Below are 22,543 nucleotides of genomic sequence, written 5' to 3' on the forward strand. Positions count from 1 at the left end.
GAAAAACAGATAAAATAGTGAGGACCCAAACTTATCCCTAAAGCACAGATAGCAATTAAGAGCAATTAAGCAATAAAATAAAATAAAATCTAATTATTTAAACTAAAACTAAAAACAAAGAAAAAGCAAATAGAATCTAATTCGCCAATTACAAAGTGTCCCTGGCAACGGCGCCAAAAACTTGATGTGCCTAAAAGTGGTATAAAAATAATGCAATAAATCAACCTAGCACAACGAGTAATAAAAACCTAGAATACCCTAAACCAAACCACTAGCAACAAGCAAGTGAACCTATCGGGTGTAGAATAGCTATGGAAAGTCCGGGAATATCGAACCCTAGAGACACTAATTAAATTAATGAAACTAGATTCTATAAGCTAATATTAATAATTAATAAAATGATTATTTTTGGATTTTTTTTATTTTATTTATTTATTTTATTTTTAAACTAATAATTAATTAAACTAATTAATTAAGCTAAAGTGAACTAATAAATTAAACTTAAAATTCTAAGACTTGGATGAAAACCACTAATGAGAAAGACGTTACCTAGGTTTGAAATCCTATTTGTAAATCTTGGATGCTTATCGGCTATGGAAATTGTGATGGAACCGGGATCTAAAGGTACGACGCCCTAAACATCCTAGTGGATCCCTGATCATTCTCTGGGTGTCACCTAAAAGGAATACCTAAGGGGCGTATGATGCAAACCGATTGGTTGGATTATCTCTCAGTCTCTCCAACAATATTAAAGTACTCTAATGACTAGATCACCTCTCAGTCTCACTAATCACAATACATCCGGGAGTGTAAGGGACGTAAGGAGTAACCTAAAGATGCTTAAAAAGACTTAGGATAGCAAAAATCAAAAGACAATAAGGGGGAAATCCACTCTCGTGTAATCTATACCCAAACCGCCTAATGAATAAGACAACCCCAACTATCTATTACCTCTCAGTCTCAAGATAGGCAGAACACTTAAAATCTCTAAACCCTCAAATAATAGTTCCTATGGATTATGTCGACTATAAACCATAAACTAGTTACGAACACACAGTAGGTAACCTAATATGCGTCTACACATGAAAGACTTTCACAAAGACACATATGGAACTATTAAATAAAAGTAATTTAATATTAAGCATGCATATTCATCTTAAAAACATCAAAAAGTCTATTACAATAATATTAGTCCAACACCAATAACCCAATACCGACAAGCAAACCAAAAGTCAACAAATATTTATTCAAAGCCTAGGCAACTAAAAAGGGTTTAGTCGATAATCATTTCAAAACAATAATAAAATAAATAAGTTCAATACCCAAGTTCATAATAAGATTTAAAAACAAGAGAACCGTATTTGAATGAGTAGGTATGAACCCGAACACCTTTAAAAGAAATTGACTTGTGGCTGCTTTCAAAACCCAAACAAATTTAATAATATGAACGATGTCTGCTGCTGTGTACTTTGTTCCAAGTCTCACGAAAATAACACAAATTCTTCAATGGACTTCCGAATCCCAAAGCTCCTCCCGAAAAGAATAATAATATGTATATGTCGACTGTCCTCTATAATGAATATATATGTGCAGTGGTTGCCGTGTCCTATTTCTTCTGCTCCACGAAAGAATCTCTCTTTTTTTATTAGGGTTCTCCACTCATGAACATATATCTTAGAAAGTGAATTAATTTCATATTTTCACGATAGCCCCTTCATGTTTCCTTACATATTTATTTAGCTCCCAAAGTACTTTCCATTAATAGTTTCGTATAACCACTTTAATATGCACACTGAGCAACAGCGTTTACGAGAATTTGGGGCGTTACAACACCAAGCTTCAATTATGTATCTTTAATGCTCCATAACCTGAAATTCAAAAGCATGCTTAAAGTACCCACTTTCTTACTAGTAAACTAAAAGAGCTAAATACAAAAATTATGCATGACTTATTCATTCGTTGGTTTCAAGTTTATTAAAAAAATTGTTTCATTTTAGCTCATAGTCTCTAGAAACCATTAAACTCGCATGTGAACCAACTATTAATAATATTCAATAAAAATTTGGCTCAAAAGCACTTAAAACTTGGCTCCTATTTGGGAAACATTTTTTAATTTGTTGTTTTGCTTCGTTATAATGTCAATTTTGGTAATTACATGTTACCGGTAATAAAAAAAGGTGGAATATTTAGCACTTGCTTTTGAACCCCGTGTATTACACGGGATTTGTTAAATAATAAAAATAAATAAGACATGCTATTTAAAACAAATGAACAAAATTAAAGTTAAGAAGAGAATAAAACATATACAACAAATAATAAGAAGTCCATAGTCTCAAATTTACAAATTAGAATGAGATGACCCATTACAACAATGTACAACATTTGTTAAAATTGTTTTGACTCATTATAACTATAATGAATGAGATGAGATATTAGAAAATTAAAAGGGAAATTATAACCCATTTGTCAAAATTGTTTTGACCGTGACCCATGGATATAAAAGATGAATAATATGAGGAATTAGAGAATTATAAAATAAATTATAAATCATTTGCCAAAATTATTGTGACTCATGACCCATAGATATATAAGATGAATGATATGAAAGATTAGAAAGTATAACCCGTTTGTCAAAATGGTTTTGCTCATAAACTATGGATAGGTAGAATGAATGAGAAGAGAGATTAGACAAATAATAAATATGGGATTGCCACATCATTCTCATTATTTTCTTTTATTAGTAAAGTTAGATTAGATTAGATGTCGATTACAAATGAAGGACACATTACTTATCATACAATATCATAGAGAGTTATACTAAAAGACGTTTCAAGAGTTATATTAAAAGACCTTTCATGATAATATGCAAATGCAAATTTGATAAGTGAGATAATGTGACTAATTAATTGCATGGTCTTGACGAAAGTTAGATTGATACGTGATAAGCCGACAATACAATGGATAGGCACATGGTTATATCGATTAATATTGTTCTAAATTTGTTATAGGTGTATAAAAAGTAGAATTTTTGTTATAACCATTTATATATATACACATTTTTTGTTGCCACCAACCGTTCAATAGTCAATACCCAAGTATTCGACCAACCCATTTATGATTTTTGTAAGATTTTTTTTTTGAATGGCAAGAATTTTTGTCTAACTTGTTCTCTATCTTAAATGGGCATAAGAATTTTAGTCTAACTTGTGTTCTTATTAAACTTGCAGGTAACGTTTCCTAAAACTCTTGAATTACGTTTCGTTTATTACACATATATTCAGTTAAATAGGTATTGTCATGTTAAATATTGCTTAATGACATTAATTAAGTGTAAATAACAGAAAATAAATATTATTACATAATAAGAAAAACAAGTGATAAAATCAATATATACCAAATAAAATAAACATGAAAAGATCATCAAGACTCAGTAAATCAACATATTTTATCATTTCTATACAATAATGGTTTGGAACGCATCTTAGACATACAAATAATCGTTAACTCAATTACAATATACAAATAATCGTATAACTCAATTCCAATTTACTAACGTTATTTTTTAAGTAAACTCATTATCCAATAAATTTTTTAAAATAAGATTATATAAAGCTTACTTGCATAAAGGTTAAATGTTGCATTGCATCATCAAAATTTATTATATTTAAGAGGATAAGAGACATAATTTCAAATATTTTCATAAAAAAAATGCACTTTAAACATTAAGACAAATGTAGATGCTTTAATATTACCAAATTGAGTAGATTTATATTTGTATGTGTGTGTATTTTTTTTAATATTTGGAAATTGTGATATGCCAAACTGCCAAAGCCACGTGGACTCATTTTATGTGAAAAATAAAAGAAAAACATGTCGGTTCAATTACACACCCCCAATTAAAAGTGCTAAAGATTGAGGTACGTTTTGCTAGGTTATCAGTTCAAATTTTGAGCTCACTCGGGTTTTCGTCTTATCGTGTGTTACGTTAGAGATTCTGCTCGGCACAATGGCTGTCAAGTGACAAATAACGGCATGGTTATCCGGGGAACGTCCAAGCCAATTTCTGAAAGCAGCATGAGTCCGACTAATACAACATAGACTTATTATAATAGGGCAACATGCCTCTCTGAATTTAAGAAAAATGGTAGTTTAACACTCAATAAAGTGGCCGTTCCAAAAGAGATTAAATAAATAAATTTAAAAAAGAAATGAGCTATTTATTTTTCTTAAAAGAAGAAAACAATAAAATAATAAGAATATTTTATTATTGGCAGAAAGAAGTTGCATTAAATGAAAGGAATAAAACAGCAAATCCATCAACGGCACATTGCATTATTCATTAGTATTATTATTGCCACCGTCTCCACTGTCCACTTTACTCCAGTCTTCAGCACCACCTGCTCTCACCAAACCTAACTGAACAAATCCAACCATGAGTATGTACGGCCGAGATCCATGGGGCGGCCCGTTAGAAATCAACACCGCCGACTCCGCCACCGACGACGACCGGAGCCGAAACTTGAACGAGTTCGACCGGGCGGCATTGTCACGGCGATTAGACGAGACGCAGTAGAGCTGGCTGCTGGGTCCTGGAGAACAGAAGAAGAAGAAGTATGTGGATCTTGGGTGTATTGTTGTCAGCCGGAAGATCTTTGTTTGGACGGTTGGAATATTGTTAGCTGCCGGATTTATAGCTGGGTTTGTCACGTTGATTGTTAAGACTGTGCCTAGGCATCATAAACACCCGCCGCCGGCTGATAATTATACTGTTGCGTTGCAGAAGGCTCTTATGTTCTTTAATGCCCAAAAATGTAAGCTTTTTTGGTTTTTAATTAGATCTTTATGATTTTGAATTATGATCTGTTTGTTATTAGGGTATAGTGAGTAGATTTAGTTGCATAATGCATAATTGGTTTCACCCAAAATTATTTTTTTATTTGGATTAAATTGTTTTTTTTTTTTGGGTATTTTGGGATGCACACCAAGTGTTTGATGAAAAGCTTTTTTATTGAAGCATGTAAAAATTTAAGTTTTTTTTAATTAGGTTAGATCTTTATGATTTTGAATTCTGATCTGTTTATCTTTAGGGTATAGACTGTAGATTTAATTGCAGTTACCCAAAATCATTTGTTTATTTGAATTATTATTATTATTATTATTATTTTTTTGGTAATTTGAGATGCATACCAAGTGTTTATTGTTAGGGCATAGATTGTAGATTCAGTCACAAGAGGCGTATAAAAGGTGGTAAACTAAAATTGGCTTAAAAAAAGAAGAAAAGACTGTAGATTCAGTTGCATAATTAATTGCATAAATGCGTTTACCCAAAATTATTTTTTATTTGAATTAAATGTTGTGTTTTTTTTGTTTTTGTTATTTATTTTTTTTTTGGTAGTTAGGGGTGCATACCAAGTATTTGATGAAATTTTTTTAAAGTTTGAAGCGCGTGAAGATGAATGTTAATGGTATGATTGGTATTTGTGCAGCTGGAAGACTGCCGAGGCATAATAATGTATCATGGAGGGGTAACTCGTGTTTGAATGATGGGAAGTCGGATAAATCGGGGGCGGTGTTGAAGGATCTGGTGGGTGGGTATTATGATGCTGGAGATGCGATAAAGTTTCATTTCCCGAAAGCTTTTGCCATGACCATGTTAAGTTGGAGTGTGATCGAATACAGTGCTAAGTATGAGGCTGCGGGTGAGCTTAATCATGTTAAGGAGATTATTAAATGGGGCACTGATTACTTTCTCAAAACTTTTAATTCCACTGCTGATTCAGTCAGCCAAATTGTAGCTCAGGTAGATAATGTTTTATAGCAGTTTGAATGACAGAAAATAATTACCATTAAACCTTTGGATTTTGGTTTTAATTTGCAGGTTGGAAAGGGTGACACATCAGGTGGGACGAGTGATCCAAATGATCATAGTTGTTGGATGAGACCCGAGGATATTGACTACCCTCGACCTGTGACCGAATGCTCAAGCTGTTCTGATCTTGCTGCCGAAATGGCTGCAGCTTTAGCTTCTGCATCGATTGTGTTCAAGGATAATAAGGCTTATTCAAAGAAACTGGTGCACGGGGCTGCAACTCTTTGGAAGTTCGCTCGTGATCAACGCGGTAGTTATAGTACTGGTGGTTCAGATGCTGCAACATTTTATAATTCTAGTATGTATTGGGATGAGTTTGTGTGGGGCGGAGCTTGGATGTATTATGCAACGGGTAATTCGTCATATCTTTACCTTGCGAGTCACCCGAAACTTGCTAAACATGCTGGTGCATTCTGGGGTGGGCCCGATTATGGTGTTCTTAGTTGGGATAATAAGCTTACTGGAGCTCAAGTAAGTATGTTGATAATTAAAATTTTGATAGCACATGCTTTATAACTTATTATTAATCTTGCTAGGTACTGCTTACTAGATTGAGATTGTTTTTGAGTCCTGGTTATCCGTATGAAGAGACATTGAGGACATTTCATAACCAAACGAGCATAATCATGTGTTCATATCTTCCATACTTCAATAGTTTTAACAGAACACGAGGTCAGCGGGTTCTTGAATTTACAATGATAATACAGGTAATAATTATAATGTTAAATTGTTGTTAATTGCAGGAGGGTTGATACAGTTAAATCATGGTAGACCGCAGCCTCTTCAGTATGTGGTGAATGCAGCGTTTTTGGCTACACTTTATAGTGATTATCTTGATGCTGCTGATACTCCCGGGTGGTATTGTGGGCCCAACTTTTACTCGACGAATGAACTGCGTAAATTTGCAGAGAGCCAGGTATGAACTTACTATAGGTGGCAGTCTTGACCCGCTTACTGTAAAAGGGTTGGTATGGGTTGGGTTGTTTCTCAAACGGTTCAATAAGGAATTAACTATTGATAGGGCTGTAAACAAACCGAACGAGGCCCTGTTTGTGTTCGTTAAGCATTTATTGGACGAATGAACGGTTCGCTAACACAAAATTGACGCAATTTATTGTTTATTTTTTAATTTAAAGAAATCGTTCTGTTCGTGTTCGTTCATTAATTTCATAAACAAACAAAAAATAGGCATAAATGAGCACAAATGAAAACAAGCGAACATATATTAATTTCCAAAATAAATATAAAGTTAAGTACTTGACATAATTATTTGTTTATACTTAGACATTATAAACTAAAAGTTAGAAAACAATATATGAAAAAACCTTTAATGACCAGACGTGAACAAATGAATATAAACTAATGAACATTAACGAAGTTTAACTCATTAATCCTGTTTAATAATTATTATTAACTCAGGACCTGTTTATGAAAAAGTGTCAAAATCTGTTTTCTTGTCAACCCAACCCGTTTTGATCCGTTACCCAACCCGCACTTATCAGTTGCATGTAATAACTTCTTTGTTAATATGCAGATTGACTACATTCTTGGCAAGAACCCAAGAAAGATGAGTTATGTTGTCGGTTACGGGAACCACTACCCAAAGCACGTCCACCATAGAGGCGCATCAATCCCCAAAGACAAAGTGAAATACAACTGTAAAGGTGGGTACAAATGGCGGGACACTAAAAAACCAAACCCGCACACCATCATTGGCGCGATGGTTGCGGGGCCCGACAAACACGATGGTTTCCATGACGTGCGCAGTAACTATAATTACACCGAGCCGACTCTTGCTGGAAATGGAGGTCCAGTTGCAGCCCTGGTGGCACTATCGGGTGACAGGACAACTAAGATTGATAAAAACACTATTTTTTCAGCTGTGCCGCCAATGTTTCCGGCTCCACCGCCACCACCAGCACCATGGAAACCTTGAGATGCTGGATGGGCATTGTAATTCTTTTTGTGACTTATAGTTTTGTGGGTTTATTTAAAAGGGTAAAAGGTACAAGATAACAAATATTGACGATGAAGAATTTGGACCAGAACTTGAAAGCTGTGATTACATGAGATCTAATTATGTATGCGAAGTAAAATATTATCAGTGAATTCTTTTGTTTTTTTGTTCATTTTAATGAGACTGAAGATTATGCTTACTAAGAAGAATCTATAGTATTGTGATTTGGCGTTGTTTACTATTTGGTAACACTGGATTAGACTATTATTTAGATTTTTTTTAACTTTTTTTAGAAAATCACTAAAATAATAATTGACCAATAGGAAAAGCCAAAATAAACATGAAAGCGTTTTTGTATAGGGATTTCACCAAAAACAAGACAGTTCAGAAGGTAACACTTGGCTGAAACGTCTAGGCTGTATGGGTTTCCTTCGATAGGAAACAGCTACATAGAAAAGGCTAGATTGCAGCTAAAACAAGCCACCCATTTAAAAATCCTTAACCAAATGTCAATGCTATGGTTTAGTTTGCTTCGAGGATGAAGTGCTCAAAGTAACGCCTTGGTTTCATACAACTTAGTCCAATATCACAATCTCAATCAACATATAATACTCCATATATAGCATATAGTTCCAAGAAAAATTACAAGAAATAGCAATCCACATAAGTTATAATCGAGTCAACATATCATGATCTTCAAAATGCTGCCAAAACACTGGAAACAAAAGTGATGCTGCAACCTAAAGCTATCTAACGCGTATGCCAATTCTCGTTTCTTTTAAACCTTTTACCCATGTCCAGAAGCCGGCTAAACACAGCACCGAGGCCTAAAATAGATCTATGAACGTACGGGCTCTAAACAGGACTGAGGGGCAAACTAGTAATCTTGCTTCTTGGGACATTCCGATGCCCTGTGTCCAGACCGTCCACAGTTAAAGCATGCACCATCAAAATTCCTATCATTTAACATTTATTATTAGTTATTTAAGTAAGTTCCAAAAATAGGCAAATAATTTAGTACCTGTCCCTTGAGCGAGATAGAGAGCCCGAGCCCCTAGTCCCAAACGAAGGGGTGCGTGAAGACCGTCTTTCACCAATTAACCAATCACTGCCACCACCGCCACCACTTCTAGAACTGCCTCTAGACCAACTGCTTCCGCCACTCCTACCACCTCGCCTGTAACTATCCCCATCGTCATCTGACGAGAACCGACTGCCGCCTCCCCAACCACCACGCGAGCTATCCCTTCTTGAACCTGTCCCCCGTGAACTTCTCTCTCTGTTCGAAAACCTACCATAAAAGTCACCTGCAGGACCATCATCTTGCAACGCAGGCAACTGCAAATACCACCAAGTCATACATCAGTAATCCAATAAATCAGAACACATAGATCATAGTATTTAAAACTTGGTTTTAAAAGGCGCTTTGTGTACTTCTTGATAAGGCTGTGAACGAGCCAGGCCTAACAGGTTGGGTTGGGCTCGCACTTAAACGAGCCAATTCATCTCCGCTTGTTTTTTTAACGAACTGAAAGAGCGAGCTCAAGCTAGGCTCGTAATAAACTCAAGCCAGCTCGAGGCTCGTTGAGCTGGCTTGCTATCTTTTTATTTATTTATTTTTTTATTTTTTTTTGTAATTGCTTTTACATGATATGCAAAAGAAAAAAATGTATTTTTACCATACAGATAATACAAAATTTATAACCAACAGACTATATAGTAATATAACATTATACATATTACTTTTGCTTGTTTTTCAACTTTTTTAAAGACTTGAGAGGCAGATTCAATATATGCGGGGTTTGTTTTTTCAACCTTTTTTTTCATTATTTATATAAGTTATATTATTATTATTATTATCATTTATATAAATACAAGAATTTGGGGTTTAACCCAATTGAGCGAGCCAACGAGCGGGACAACAAGCAGATGGAACCCTGGGGACTCGGCTCATTTACAAACTGAGCCAGCTCGGTTCAAAGTTTTCGACCAAAACTTTTTGGACAACTCTACTTCTGTGTCAAAACTGGTCAAAATTAGGATCAAAATAGAGCAGCACATCACGTATGTGCTATGCGCCTCTAAAAAGTAAACAGACCATACCTTTGTAATTTTTGTAATAGTGTTGCCAGGTGGCAAGTCCTTATTCAAAAGCTCTTTGGCAATCTCTTCTGGAAGATCAAAAACCGCTCCTTGAACCTGATAAAACATATAAAATGTCATAAAACAAACCAACAGGAAAGAAGACGCATTAATCACCTCACATAAATAAATAACAAAAGCACACCCTTTCATCAGCAATAATATGTATCTTTCCTAATTCATCAGCAGCAGTGACATAAACATCAGCCAAGAATCCCGTCACAGTTCTGGCCGACATAAACCCTCTTGATAAAGCGGGATCCCGAGTCAATTGCAATGTAGTCCAACCCTGCAATAAAATCAAAATAAAGATAAAGATTCCACATTACAGATATCAAACAAGCTTCAAGCTCACGCAAAATGGTTAAAACAAACCACCTGCTCATGTGAAATAAGTGAACGGGATGATGGAGGCTTTGAGAACCCGCTCAATTGTGCAAGAGCAGCAGCTAGAGCACCAGCACCTTGTTCTTCAATAAGTTTTTGTGCAGTTGGAGTGAAGAACTCAATAGATTCTTGATGAACGCCCGCGAGTGTAGCAACAACTTGTTGAGCAGAGGATTCCAGAACATCTTCAACAGCTGGAGGGCTTACAAAGTCAAATTTGCACCCGACATCGCGTTCAAGAGACCTAATTGTCCGCCTTTGACTATTTGTAAACATCAGAATAGCCGTGCCTTCCTTCCCTGCACGCCCCGTTCTTCCCGATCGGTGCACAAAGGTTTCAGGGTCGTTTGGTAGTTCATAGTGGATAACCTAGAAAGAAAAGACATGTTAAAGATAGTGCTTGGATGTGTCTTTTGTTGGCCAAACGACGGCAAACTTACTAAGTCAACATTGGGAATATCAAGGCCACGAGAAGCAACATCGGTAGCAACAAGCACGGTGAACTTTCCTTGTCTAAAGCCGTTCAATGTTCTTTCTCTTTGGTGTTGAGATATGTCACCGTGTAATGCCTCTGAAGTTATACTATTGGTCAATGCTATTGACACCTCATCAGCATCCCTTTTGGTCTGAGTGAAAACAATAGTCTTCCCACCCTTTGCATATACCTACAGATAAAATAATTCAAGATTCAAGATATAATCTTTACATAGTAAAGATTCAAATTTTCATCTTTACAAAATAAAAATTCAAGATACAAGATTTGATCTTTACAGAATAAAGATTCAAGTTTTCATCTTTACATTATAAGAATTCTAGATTCTAGACTTGATCTTTACACAATAAAGATCCAAGAATTAAGTCCTCATACCGTGACAAGATCACCGAGTATTGTCCGCTTTGAAGTTGAGGTTGTTGGTATAGCATATAACTTAATACCCTCTGCTAGCTTTTCATCTTGATCACCAACCTTTTTAGGTTCAACAAAAACAATATTTTTATTAGACAAAAGCTATAATATAATCCAAATACCACTATAAAGTATAAACTTACCAAATCAATCGTCAACGGATTATTCAAATATTTCCTTGACAATTTCTTGACCCAGCCAGGCATAGTTGCAGAGAAAAGCATGCTTTGTCTCTTAGACGGAAGCTTTTCCAAAATATGTTCCACATCTTCCTCAAAACCAACAGCAAGCATTTGATCAGCTTCATCAAGAACCAAAAACTGAACCTCGCTTAACTTTAAGCTATTGCTTCCAATAAGATCAATAAGTCTTCCAGGTGTGCCAACCACCACATCAACCCCACGAGACAAAGCATTCTGTTGTGAAGAATATGAAACGCCACCATACACACAAACCGTGCTTAAATATGGGGCCGACGCTTTGATCTCTGTTTCCACTTGCTTTGCTAGTTCCCTTGTTGGTGCAAGTACTAAGACTCTAGGAAGTCGTTGACCACGCCTTTATGTTAAAAATATGTATAAGAAAGCAATTAGTGATCAAAGTCAACATGTCATTTTAGTTATCATTTATAAGATGTTTTAGAATGAAGATGAAAAGAAAAGGAAAGAAACTTGGATTATAAGTACCTCGGAGCAATTCTTTCTTCATCGTCTTCGGTAAGTCTTTTGATTATAGGAATCCCAAAAGCTAGCGTCTTTCCTGTTCCAGTTTTGGCACGGGCAATAATATCTCTACCTTCTAATGCGGGGACCAAGACAGCTCTCTACACGATTGAAACAAAAACAAGTCAACACATATTTGACTTGAAAATACTGGAAGTAAAAAAGTCAATATGCGGTAAAGTATACGACTTTTGGTTAAAAATGTCTATAATGAACTTTTTGCTACCATAGGTTTCACACCATTTTGTGTTATCAGTAGTTGTGCATCAAAAAATCTCAAATTTAATAAAAACCAACTAAAATTTGAACTTTCTTCCTTTGAACAACAATAGAAACCAACATGCTTACAAGTTACAGTGACTCATACATCTGCATAGGCAAACAACTAGTGCGCGCACACACGCACACACACTATGTTAAAACTTAAAATACAAATTAAAACATTAATATTAGCAGTCACAGATAAGTGCTAAAGTGATAAGGTTGCATCTCAAAACTAACACAGTAACACCAATTCCAAATTAACAAGATAATGATAATAATAAACACATAACAAAAAAAAAGAGTAAAAAAATTAATAAAAATCATTACTTGAATTGGGAAGAGCCTAGTAATCTCTCTTTTCTCAAGAGCCTGCACCAGCCTTTTCGGCAAACCCAATTTCGTAATCGCCAGTTCATCATCATCACCAGCACCATCTTCACCAACTAAAGACTCGTTTTCAGACACATCATCATAAAACTCATCCTCCGAATTACCCTCATCAAACCCACCAAAACCCTCAAACGCCTTCTCACTGAGTATGTTATTCGGTGTGGCAGTGGCCGATGTGACAAACCCAGAACTGGTTTTGTGAGTGGGTCTGGGCTGGGCTTTAATTGAGGTGAAATGGGGCTTATTATCGGTGGACCGAGGGAGGTGGAGTGGGGTGGTGAGCTTGCGGGTGAGGTGGTCCAGTGATGGGTTCTTGGGGAAGATGCCTATGAGTGAAGAAGAACATGAAGAAGCCATGGGTATGATTATGGTTATGGTGGAATTGGGGTTGTAGATTGAGGGATAAGGTGAGTGGTTAATGGATGGATGTGGTGCTCTAGAGAACACCTTGTTGGCTACAGCTAAAACCTCTCCTATTTATGTCTACATTTATATATCACATTTTTTTTTTATTTTTTTCTTTTCCGGAAAACTGGAAAAGTAATTGAAATGATTTTAGTTTGGTTCAATGGCTCAATGGTAATGGTAGAGTATTTACTTTACTAGTGAGAGGTAGGGGGATCAAACCTTACTATCACCAATTTATATGTTAGATATGAGCGATGAACTTGGCTTGCCAGGGGTTCGAATCCTGATCTCACCCGGTTTTACCGGCCCCTCGCTGTCGTGCTGTTTGGCGGGCGTGGGGTCGGGTTTTATCCGGGGAATCCCTCAATAGGGGGACCGCTAGGGGCTCCGTCCGTCCGGACTCGTGGCCGGCTCGGGCTACCTATAGCCGTTGGGGGCCGCATACGGAGTACCCGGCGTTACTTAGTTGGTCGTTCTCAAAAAAAAAATGGCGTGGGTGGGTTAGGATTTAAAATATTTATAGTCTTGGGTTTAAAACCTAGTTGAATGAGGTTTTTCACAGTAATTGGTTTGTTTCTCGATAGTGTTACCGAATGAGTTAGGTTTGAAACGTCAAAATCAGTATAAATGGTTGACATTCTATCTTAAAAAAACTCACTTGAATATCGGGCATAGTTCCAAACGCAGTTAATTAGGTATTTTGAAAATACATAAATATTTTTATTTCTTGCAATGATTTATTCTAGCCTCATACTTCTTAGAATATGGCCGTTTGTTGAATAAACAAAAGGCTGATGGAGCTTGTTGGGCTTAAAGGTTGTTGCTAGACAAAAGGCTGATGGGCTTTGGAGAGAAGAAAGAGGGTTGACGTAATTCAGATTGCTTCAAAATAAAAGGGGGGAGATTAATACAATTTGTATCCTGTGGTTTCTGGGAGACCACCTTGGGTCCCTCAAACTAAAAATAAACCGGTTGAGTTTTTGTTGCTTTTTGGCGAAACAAAACGCATTCCTTCGTCATTTTTCCATAAACGTCTAACATTAAAGATTGTTTGCAACGTCTTCTTGTATGAGGATTTGTATTACGTTAGCATACGAGACATATATTTGGAACCAAATTGATGTAGCAAACTCATACGTGACTAGGAAACAATCGACTTAAGCAGTTTCACACAATTTATGCACAAACAAAGTTTTATTAGTTTTTAAATGAATCCACATGGTATAATTCACATGATTAAAAGACCATGCCCTGACCATGAATTCCTTTTCTTTTTTATTTTTTGAGTGGTTTGGTTAGCATAAAAGAAATATTTTTTGAATAATATGGTAAAGTAATGTAATTACGCGTTTAAATAAGTTACATACGTTTTAGCTGGAAAACTGGCCGACAATAATTAGAAACCTCCAAAATCCATATCAACGAGCTGCAAGATACAAAATACAAATCGCATAGCATCGTAACTGGAAGCCGATATATTCGCTCCATCTCTAACATTCCATTTGGAAAGCAACAACACCAGATCCCATTTCCTAAATCACAACAACACCAGATCCATCATCCTCCCCAATCCCCCTCAAATCAATTCTCACAAAGGTAATATTAATATCCAATTCTCATCGTTTTTTTGGGGGTTAGGGTTTTGTTTTCGACGAAATCTCATTAACTAATTCCAATACTGACTTCAAAAGGAAGTTATTGCTATTATTATTTTTGTTGATTTATTATTATTATTGTTAATAATATGTTGTTGTTGTTGTTGTTAGGGTTTCAGGGGGAAACGGGGGTGTGAATAGGGACGGGTAACAATGGGGCCGGTATACTATATATTAGTGGCGCTTCCCTGCACCATCGGTGCCATTACGCTGGCGCTTATTCATATATACCGGCATCTGTTGAATTATACTGAGCCTACGTATCAGCGATACATCGTTCGCATCATTTTTATGGTTCCTGTGAGTTGCTTTTGCTTCTTTCTGTTTGATCAGTTAATAGGTTGTATTTACTTAATGTTGCCTTCGGTTCGGGATCATGCTGCGAGCATTCGAAATCAATTCTAAATATGAGTTACATATTTTGTGATGGATTAAAGAGTAGACTTGTATAATATATAATTACAATACTATGATTTATATTCTCTTAGTTTATTATACATATCGTGGCCTCCATACCTAAGAATTGGCAGGCAGCTTAATATGATGGGGAAGCCTCATCAAAGAAAGCAAAGATTTCTGTTTTTGTTACTTTTCAATCCTAATATACTTTTCTACTCCCTGATGGTCGATAATGAAATTAGTAGCATTAAAGTTTCGTTACCTGTTCTCTTTATTTTGTTCTTCTTAAAAGGGATTTTTACATATTTCCCCTTACTAAACCCACTAAATTACATATATCCCCAACTATAAAATTCAATTACATATTTCCCCTTTTCCATATCAATTTACCAATTTACCCTTGAATACCATATAATAATTTAAATTTTAAAATACATAACAAAATAGTTAGGGCCACCATCAACCTATTTCATCCCCATAGAACCACCATTGAACCATCGTCTCTCACCATAGAATCACCGCCGACACCGACGACCTCCATCGCTTTGATCTTTGTTTCAACCAACTGTGATCTTTGTTTCAACCAACTGTCGACCACACTAACCATCACCGCCACTGCAACCAACTGGCCAAACGATTTTCCATCAACCCAAGTGTATCTATTTTGTTCTCACACCTAGATCTGAACCTGGCAACTAAGAAACCTTCACTCGCGGGGAACCTGCAACTTCGAAGAGAGATTAAGAAAGTCATATATGGACTCGTTAAAACCATTGACAATGATGTACGACGATGATGGCGAACGCCTACGGCCTTGAGGGTGATGGTGAACGCCGATGATGGGGTAACCCGGTGATTTCCGGTGGAGGATTTAAGAGTTTTTTGGCTTTGGACTTTGGATGAAGATAATAGACAAGGACTTATTTCTTTTGGCCTCTGTACTTCTTTTTCTAATATAAATCGATGGATTTAAGAGTTTTTTTTATTTTTATTTTTACTTTTTAAACTATTTGTATTTTGGCAAATAAAATAAGGGTAAATTAGTCAATACATATGTTAATTTTAATGATATGGGTAAATATGTAATATGTATGTTTTAAAGAGGGGATATATGTAATTGAATTTTAAGGAGTGGGGAAATATGTAATTATTAATCTTAGGGAGGGGAAATATGTAAATGCCCCTTCTTAAAAAGGGCAGGTTACCCATTTAATAGCTAGTCACCATAAATATTGAACTGTGTGCTAAGTTTTTCTTGTTGGGGCAGAGTAAGCGTATTCGTATTTCTTAGTATGCATAAATCTGTTATAGATGTAATTGACTTATTAACTAAAGTCATGCATCTGGCTTATTTCCTATCAAATTAGGGAGGAGTTTCATGTATAATGAAGCGTATGTTTCATCTCATATGGAATTCTCCTAACGTGAGATTTAATGTGATAACTTGCTATGTTGTGCCTTGTTATTAGGTCATCAGAAGGTGACATAGGCTTTTTAATCTAGCAGACTTTAATAGTAGCCTCACACACTGCGTACTTGTTAGTTGCTATAAATAGTGGCTGATAAAAAAACTAATAAAATGATCAACTGCTCAAGTATAATTAGACAAATGCCTTTCATATACATGATAAGGGCAATTCTTACTTGAGTGTTAAGAGACTCACAAAAACCAAAAATAGCTGCTGAAATTGTAACAAAAATCGTCTGAAAACTTTGTTTCAATATCACACAAACTTTGTGTATGAACCACATCAAACAAAAATGGCTAGTAACAACCAGGCATGCCAATTTTGGCTGTTAAATTTGTTTAACAAATGCATGTCTTGATGCTTAAAGCGTACTTTTGATTGCAGTGTGTTCTTGAGAGAATATGGCATTTTTCAATGTTGAAGCTTGTAGTAATATAGAACAATGGTTTTGGTTTTAGTTTGATTTTTATGCCCATTTTAAGCTTTTTAACTAGTCTATTCTAAAATGGTGATGTTCTTGATGGCGGTTGATGTTTTAATCTTTGTCAATATTTGTTAATGTTCAATATTTTATCATGTTCTTGTCATATAGTTTGTTTTGTGGTTTTAAGTTCAATGCATGCTGCAATTACAAGTAATTCATTCTTATTCACAGGTTTACGCCTTGATGTCTTTCCTGTCGCTTGTGTTCAATAGCAACTCAATCTACTTCAATTCTATCCGAGAAGTGTGAGTACGCTATCCTTAATTTTACAATACCATATATTTGTGTCATTTTCTATAAAGTATCTGCCAGCCAAAGTTGTTGTTACATGGATTTATATTCTGGTAATTGTCATTGAACTTTAGATGCATAAAAACTGAAAAGGAATTTGATCACTTAATTGTGTATGTATGAAACCTTCAAGTAATATGATACTAATCTATTTATATATTATTTTAGGTATGAAGCCTGGGTTATATATAACTTTCTGTCACTATGCTTGGCATGGGTTGGTGGTCCCGGTGCTGTTGTAATAAGTCTTAGTGGACGCGCTCTTAAGTCAAACTGGTGTTTGATGACATGTTGCTTCCCTCCAATTCCACTAGATGGGTAACTTCTATGAAACATCCTTTCTATTTATGTAACGGGTCAAATATGCTCTATTGACTTTTTTGCATATCTTTGTTTGCTATTTTTATGGTGCAGGCGATTTATAAGGAGGTGCAAGCAAGGGTGTTTACAGTTTGTGATTCTTAAACCTATATTGGTGGCGGTTACTTTTGTACTTTATGCCAACGGGAAGTATCATGATGGCAATTTTGGTGTGGCACAGTCATACCTATATATAACAATTATATACACTGTTTCTTACAGTATGGCTTTGTATGCTTTGGCCTTGTTTTACATGGCGTGCAGGGATATGCTCCAACCTTTTAATCCCGTTCCAAAGTTCATCATTATCAAGAGTGTTGTCTTTCTGACATATTGGCAGGTAACACGTAACATGTTTGTTATTTTGTAGGCATGTAATAAACAATGGTAGTTGAAAAGTGTTATTTAATGTTTATTTATTGGTGTTTGTTTGAGTTTCAGGGTGTTTTGGTTTTTCTTGCTGCAAAGTATGATTTGATAAAAACTGCAGAGGAAGCAGCTGAGTTTCAAAACTTTATTATCTGTGTTGAGATGCTTATTGCTGCAGTGGGCCATCTTTATGCATTCCCTTACAAAGAGTATGCTGGTGCAAATGTTGGTGCATCCAATGGGTTTACAGCTAGTCTTGCACATGCTTTGAAGCTCAATGACTTCTATCATGACACTGTTCACCAGGTTTTTTCTGCTTTATCTCCGGATTAGGCTTGGCTTTGTACCGTTTTAGTTAACTTCTATTTTCAAAGTATTAGTGGGGTAAACCGGTTAAGGAAACCAAAATCGAATCAACCGACAAAACCAAATCGTGATAACCGACGGTTCAGTGTTGTTTTTTGTTTTTAAAACCGGTAATTATGGTATCGTTTCTTTTGGTTACTCGATCCAAAACCAAACAGGGTAGAACTGCACCAAACTTGTTTGAATGTTTGTTATTGGATTTGTGGCCCAAATTCACTAATAAGTGGTTAACAAAATTTTAGCCAGCCGTTCTAGCCCAAGTTTATTTTGGACCAGTTTTTTTTAGCCCCAACCATTTCAAGCTCAAATATAAAACCGACAGTGAACCATAAATGAACCGAACTTATAGGTAAGAAGGAAAAACCAAAACCGTTTGGTTTACTGGAACCGAAAAAAATAATATTCGGTTCTGGTTCAGTTGAGCCCCAAACCAACCAAAATCAACCCATGCACACCCCTAGAAAGTATAAATGGCTAGAAAAGAGCAAAAAATGAAGGACATTTCAACTATGAATTTGTTATTAGAGTAGACTATTTTGACCTGTTTATCTATGAACAGTCAATTTGGGTCATGTGTTATCTTGATCAGGTCAAATTAAATAAATGTAGCTAAAATGGAAGCTGGTCAAATGGGTGGAATGTCGTCCAATATTTATTATTAATGCATGTACTTATTCAAAGTTTTAGTTTATTATTGTGAAAGTATGGTTTTTGTAATCAAGTTTAAGGCTATACTCCCTGCTTTCCAAAATTATTGTTTTACTTTACTATTCTAGTTTGTCACAATACTCTTAAAAGACAGCTTTTAGTAATTGGTAAAAACGTAAAACTGTCATTTTACCAAGTAATAGCTTCACTACTTATTGTCACTATAAAATGACAGTGTTTATGTATCTACATCATAATGATGGTGTGATTATCGTTAACGTGCAGTGCTTGCCATTTGACTCATTTCACAATCCTTGCAGTTTGCACCAACATATCATGATTACGTGCTTTACAACCATAGCAGTGAGTCGGGTGAAGAAGGCGGTACAAAATACCGGGCCCGCACCTTTGTCCCAATCGGGTCAGAGATGGACACTGTTAGAAGAAGCAAGGACTTTGCACCAAACAAGTTAGACGACATACAACTAGCCACCCTATCATCTTCATCATCATCTTCAGGTGACATCACACCCGAAAATAATAATAACAAAAACAACAATACTAACCGTGCGGAACAAGCTGAGGCCATGGACTCATCATTGCTAGCCAATGTCACAGATTCACCACCCTTTGATCTTACACTGGTAGATATTGATATGTCTAGTTACTCACAAGAGGTACCTGCAGTGAACGAATCAGAGAGTAGATGATCTGGCAAAGATTTAGCTTGTTTAACTAGTGTGTGTTTAGTGCTTTGTGAATGTTATTAATTTGTTAGAGGTACCATGCGATTGAGGCTTTCGGTTATCTCGGTTTACATAAAGTTTAGTTGCCCGTGTAAGGGTTTGTAAATGTAATGAAAAGAAACACTTTTCGTCATATAGTTCTTTGTGGATGTTGCCTGTTGTGTGATTTATGCGTGCTATTTGTTGGCGGGGTTGTATATGAAATGACATTACATGTGCTTAGCAAAACGATTACTTGTATATACTAAATGGTTGATCTCTTTTTGCTTTTAAGTTTGCAGTATGCTATGGTGTGTGAAGAATTTGAAATTTGATTTGAAGATAAGTGCATGCTTTCTTCAAGACTTGCATGGTAGTACGGATTAGTGATGTTGAAAAACTTTTGAAACCTATCAAACATAAGCAACTCGGCTGGTTTGATATCCAACTGGTTCGGTTGGCTTTGATAGCTTGTTTTGAAACTAGGGATTGGTCATGTATAACAAACGGTATATATAATTTAAAATTTTTGGAATTTGTTATGCATATAATAAGCACATTAGAGCGTTCACAACGGAGGCTTTTTTTTGCTAGTCCGAATTCAAGTTGCGACCACGTGAAGAGAGAGATATGAAAGTTTGAAATCCAGACGGTTCCCACTGTGAGGGGAGGAAGGAGAGAGGAAAGAGAGAAAGGAAGAGAGAGAGAGAGAGAGAGAGAGAGAAAGGAAGGGAAAGGAAGAGAGACTGAGTGACAAATTGTGAGCAAATTGTGAGGTGTCATCGTTCGAAAGACACTGTAATTGTTGTTGCTATTAGTTATATGTATTATAATCAAGAACCATATTTACTAGTTTAAAATTTTAAATATAAACTAATGGTTAAAAAAAGTTCAAACTATCAAACCTCTAAAAAAAATAGCAGGTTTACTTTGTTGTTTTAAGAAACTGATGTGACTTGAAAGTTTAGTTAAAACCGGTAAAAAATTGAACCAACGTAACAACACTCTTAGCTTGGATGAAAAATTTGTGGAGAGTATATATTTGGTAATATATTCTGTTGTGAATTTGTGATTAACAGTGCATTCTCAGGTTTAAAATACAAGGAAAAGAAATGATAAGATTGGATAAGGGAATAAAAGAAAAGAAAAGAAAGTGTTAATCACATTCTTGAGTTAGATAGGAAGAAAAAGATAAGAAAAAAAATTATAACTTTACAATTATGCCCTCATTCTTGAGTTAAATAGGAAAGAAAAGATGGGCAAATTAGTAATAAATAAACTTTTCCTTCACAATCCGGCCATATTTGGCAGGAAAGTTTTAGAGGAAAAAAGGCCTAACTTTTCTTTCAATTTTCTTTTAATAAAAAAACTCAAGAATGAAACAAGAAAAATTTTCTTATCTTTTCTTTTCTAAACCCTTACACTGCATTCTAGGATTTAAACTACAAAGAAAAGAAATGACAAGACTGGATAAGGGAAGAAAAGAAAAGAAATTATATGCTTAAAAGGCATTTTCAAGTTAAAATAAAAGAAAAGAAAAGAAAGTGAATTACATTCTTGAGTTAGATAGAAAGAAAAAGATAAGAAAAAAAATTGTAACTTTACAATTATGCCCTCATTCTTGAGTTAAATAGGAAGAAAAAGATGGGTAAATTAGTAATAAATAAACTTTTCCTTCACAATCCGGCCATATTTGGCAGGAAAGTTTTGGAGGAAAAAATGCCTAACTTTTTTTTCCATTCTCTTTCTTTTCCTTTAATAAAAAAACTCAAGAATGAAACAAGAAAAATTTTCTTATCTTTTCTTTTCTAAACCATTAAATAAAAAACTCAAGAATGCAGTGTTAGAGTATGTTTGGTTGGGGGTAATAGAATAAAGGGGGAATGGAATGAGAAAATGAATGGAATAGACAAGGGAATGAAATGGATCATTACTATTCCTTTGTCTTTTTTGGTTAACCTATGGGAATGAAATGGATCATTACTATTCCTTTGTCTTTTTTGTTATTTGGTATCCAAAAAAAAAATTGTAAGAATGAATTAGAAATAATAAAAACAGTCCTATCTAAAAATATTTTTTTTACAAAAAAAAAAAAAAAAATCCACATCGACAATGGTGGTGGTAGCTCCGGCGACGAATACGGTGGTGTCGGTGGCGACGATGGTGGGCGGTGGTTGTGGTGGTGGTGGTGGGGTGGGGGTGGTCAAACGGTGTTAGCATTGGTAGTGATGGCGATGGTAGGGCAACGGCGACGGTGGTGGCGGCGGTGGTGGAGGCGGTGGTGACGGAGGTTGTGGCACGACGACGGTGGCGGTCAGGTGGTGGTGGCAGTAATGGTAGTGGTGGTGGTGATTATTAGGTGGTGGTATTGTTGAGAAAGTATGGTGAAGGAGGAATGAAATGAAAAAAAAAAAAAGAATGGGAGTGGGAAGGAATGGTTTTGATGGAATGAGATTCCATGTATAATGAATGATTCTATTTCATTGAACAACCAAACATCACTTTTCCTAATCATTCCATTCCCACTATCAATACTGCGTACCAAACGTTACCTTAAATAAAAAAACTTAAGAAGACAGTGTAAATGTTAACATTCGTTAACACCAATGAAACATTTAATGTAGAATATAGCATTAGGTTTCGTCAAAGATCTTTAATGCAATATTTAAAAACAGAATGGATAATTCCATACCAAATCCATGTGGTAGTTGCTCCAATTCATTTAACTAAC

At 35.6% G+C, this 22,543-nt stretch overlaps 3 protein-coding genes across 3 annotated transcripts; 2 read left to right on the forward strand and 1 right to left on the reverse strand.

Annotated features, from left to right (window-relative positions):
- Nucleotides 1-4,420: 4,420 nt before the first annotated feature.
- LOC143558037 (endoglucanase 25-like) lies at nucleotides 4,421-7,876 on the forward strand. The gene is made up of 6 exons (XM_077046967.1): nucleotides 4,421-4,811; nucleotides 5,487-5,800; nucleotides 5,879-6,340; nucleotides 6,406-6,541; nucleotides 6,613-6,785; nucleotides 7,404-7,876. The coding sequence occupies exons 1-6, from the start codon at nucleotides 4,790-4,792 to the stop codon at nucleotides 7,803-7,805; spliced, it is 1,509 nt and encodes a 502-aa protein (XP_076903082.1). The 5' UTR covers nucleotides 4,421-4,789; the 3' UTR covers nucleotides 7,806-7,876.
- A 618-nt stretch (nucleotides 7,877-8,494) lies between these two features.
- Nucleotides 8,495-13,017, reverse strand: LOC143558039 (DEAD-box ATP-dependent RNA helicase 3, chloroplastic-like). The gene is made up of 10 exons (XM_077046968.1): nucleotides 12,576-13,017; nucleotides 11,949-12,085; nucleotides 11,406-11,820; nucleotides 11,224-11,322; nucleotides 10,796-11,020; nucleotides 10,347-10,724; nucleotides 10,114-10,257; nucleotides 9,930-10,025; nucleotides 8,848-9,164; nucleotides 8,495-8,782 (listed from the first exon to the last, which is right to left on the reverse strand). The coding sequence occupies exons 1-10, from the start codon at nucleotides 12,993-12,995 to the stop codon at nucleotides 8,704-8,706; spliced, it is 2,310 nt and encodes a 769-aa protein (XP_076903083.1). The 5' UTR covers nucleotides 12,996-13,017; the 3' UTR covers nucleotides 8,495-8,703.
- A 1,795-nt stretch (nucleotides 13,018-14,812) lies between these two features.
- LOC143558040 (uncharacterized) lies at nucleotides 14,813-19,973 on the forward strand. Its single transcript, XM_077046969.1, has 6 exons — nucleotides 14,813-15,001; nucleotides 17,225-17,298; nucleotides 17,513-17,662; nucleotides 17,759-18,044; nucleotides 18,146-18,379; nucleotides 19,408-19,973. Exons 1-6 carry the CDS (start codon nucleotides 14,855-14,857, stop codon nucleotides 19,795-19,797), a joined length of 1,281 nt encoding a protein of 426 aa, XP_076903084.1. The 5' UTR covers nucleotides 14,813-14,854; the 3' UTR covers nucleotides 19,798-19,973.
- The last annotated feature ends 2,570 nt before the right edge of the window (nucleotides 19,974-22,543 follow it).

Source organism: Bidens hawaiensis, unplaced genomic scaffold (genome assembly GCF_021521415.1).
Source record: "Bidens hawaiensis isolate Kalapana, Puna unplaced genomic scaffold, B.hawaiensis_p1.1 tig00019314_1, whole genome shotgun sequence".
NCBI classification, from domain to species: Eukaryota; Viridiplantae; Streptophyta; class Magnoliopsida; order Asterales; family Asteraceae; genus Bidens; species Bidens hawaiensis.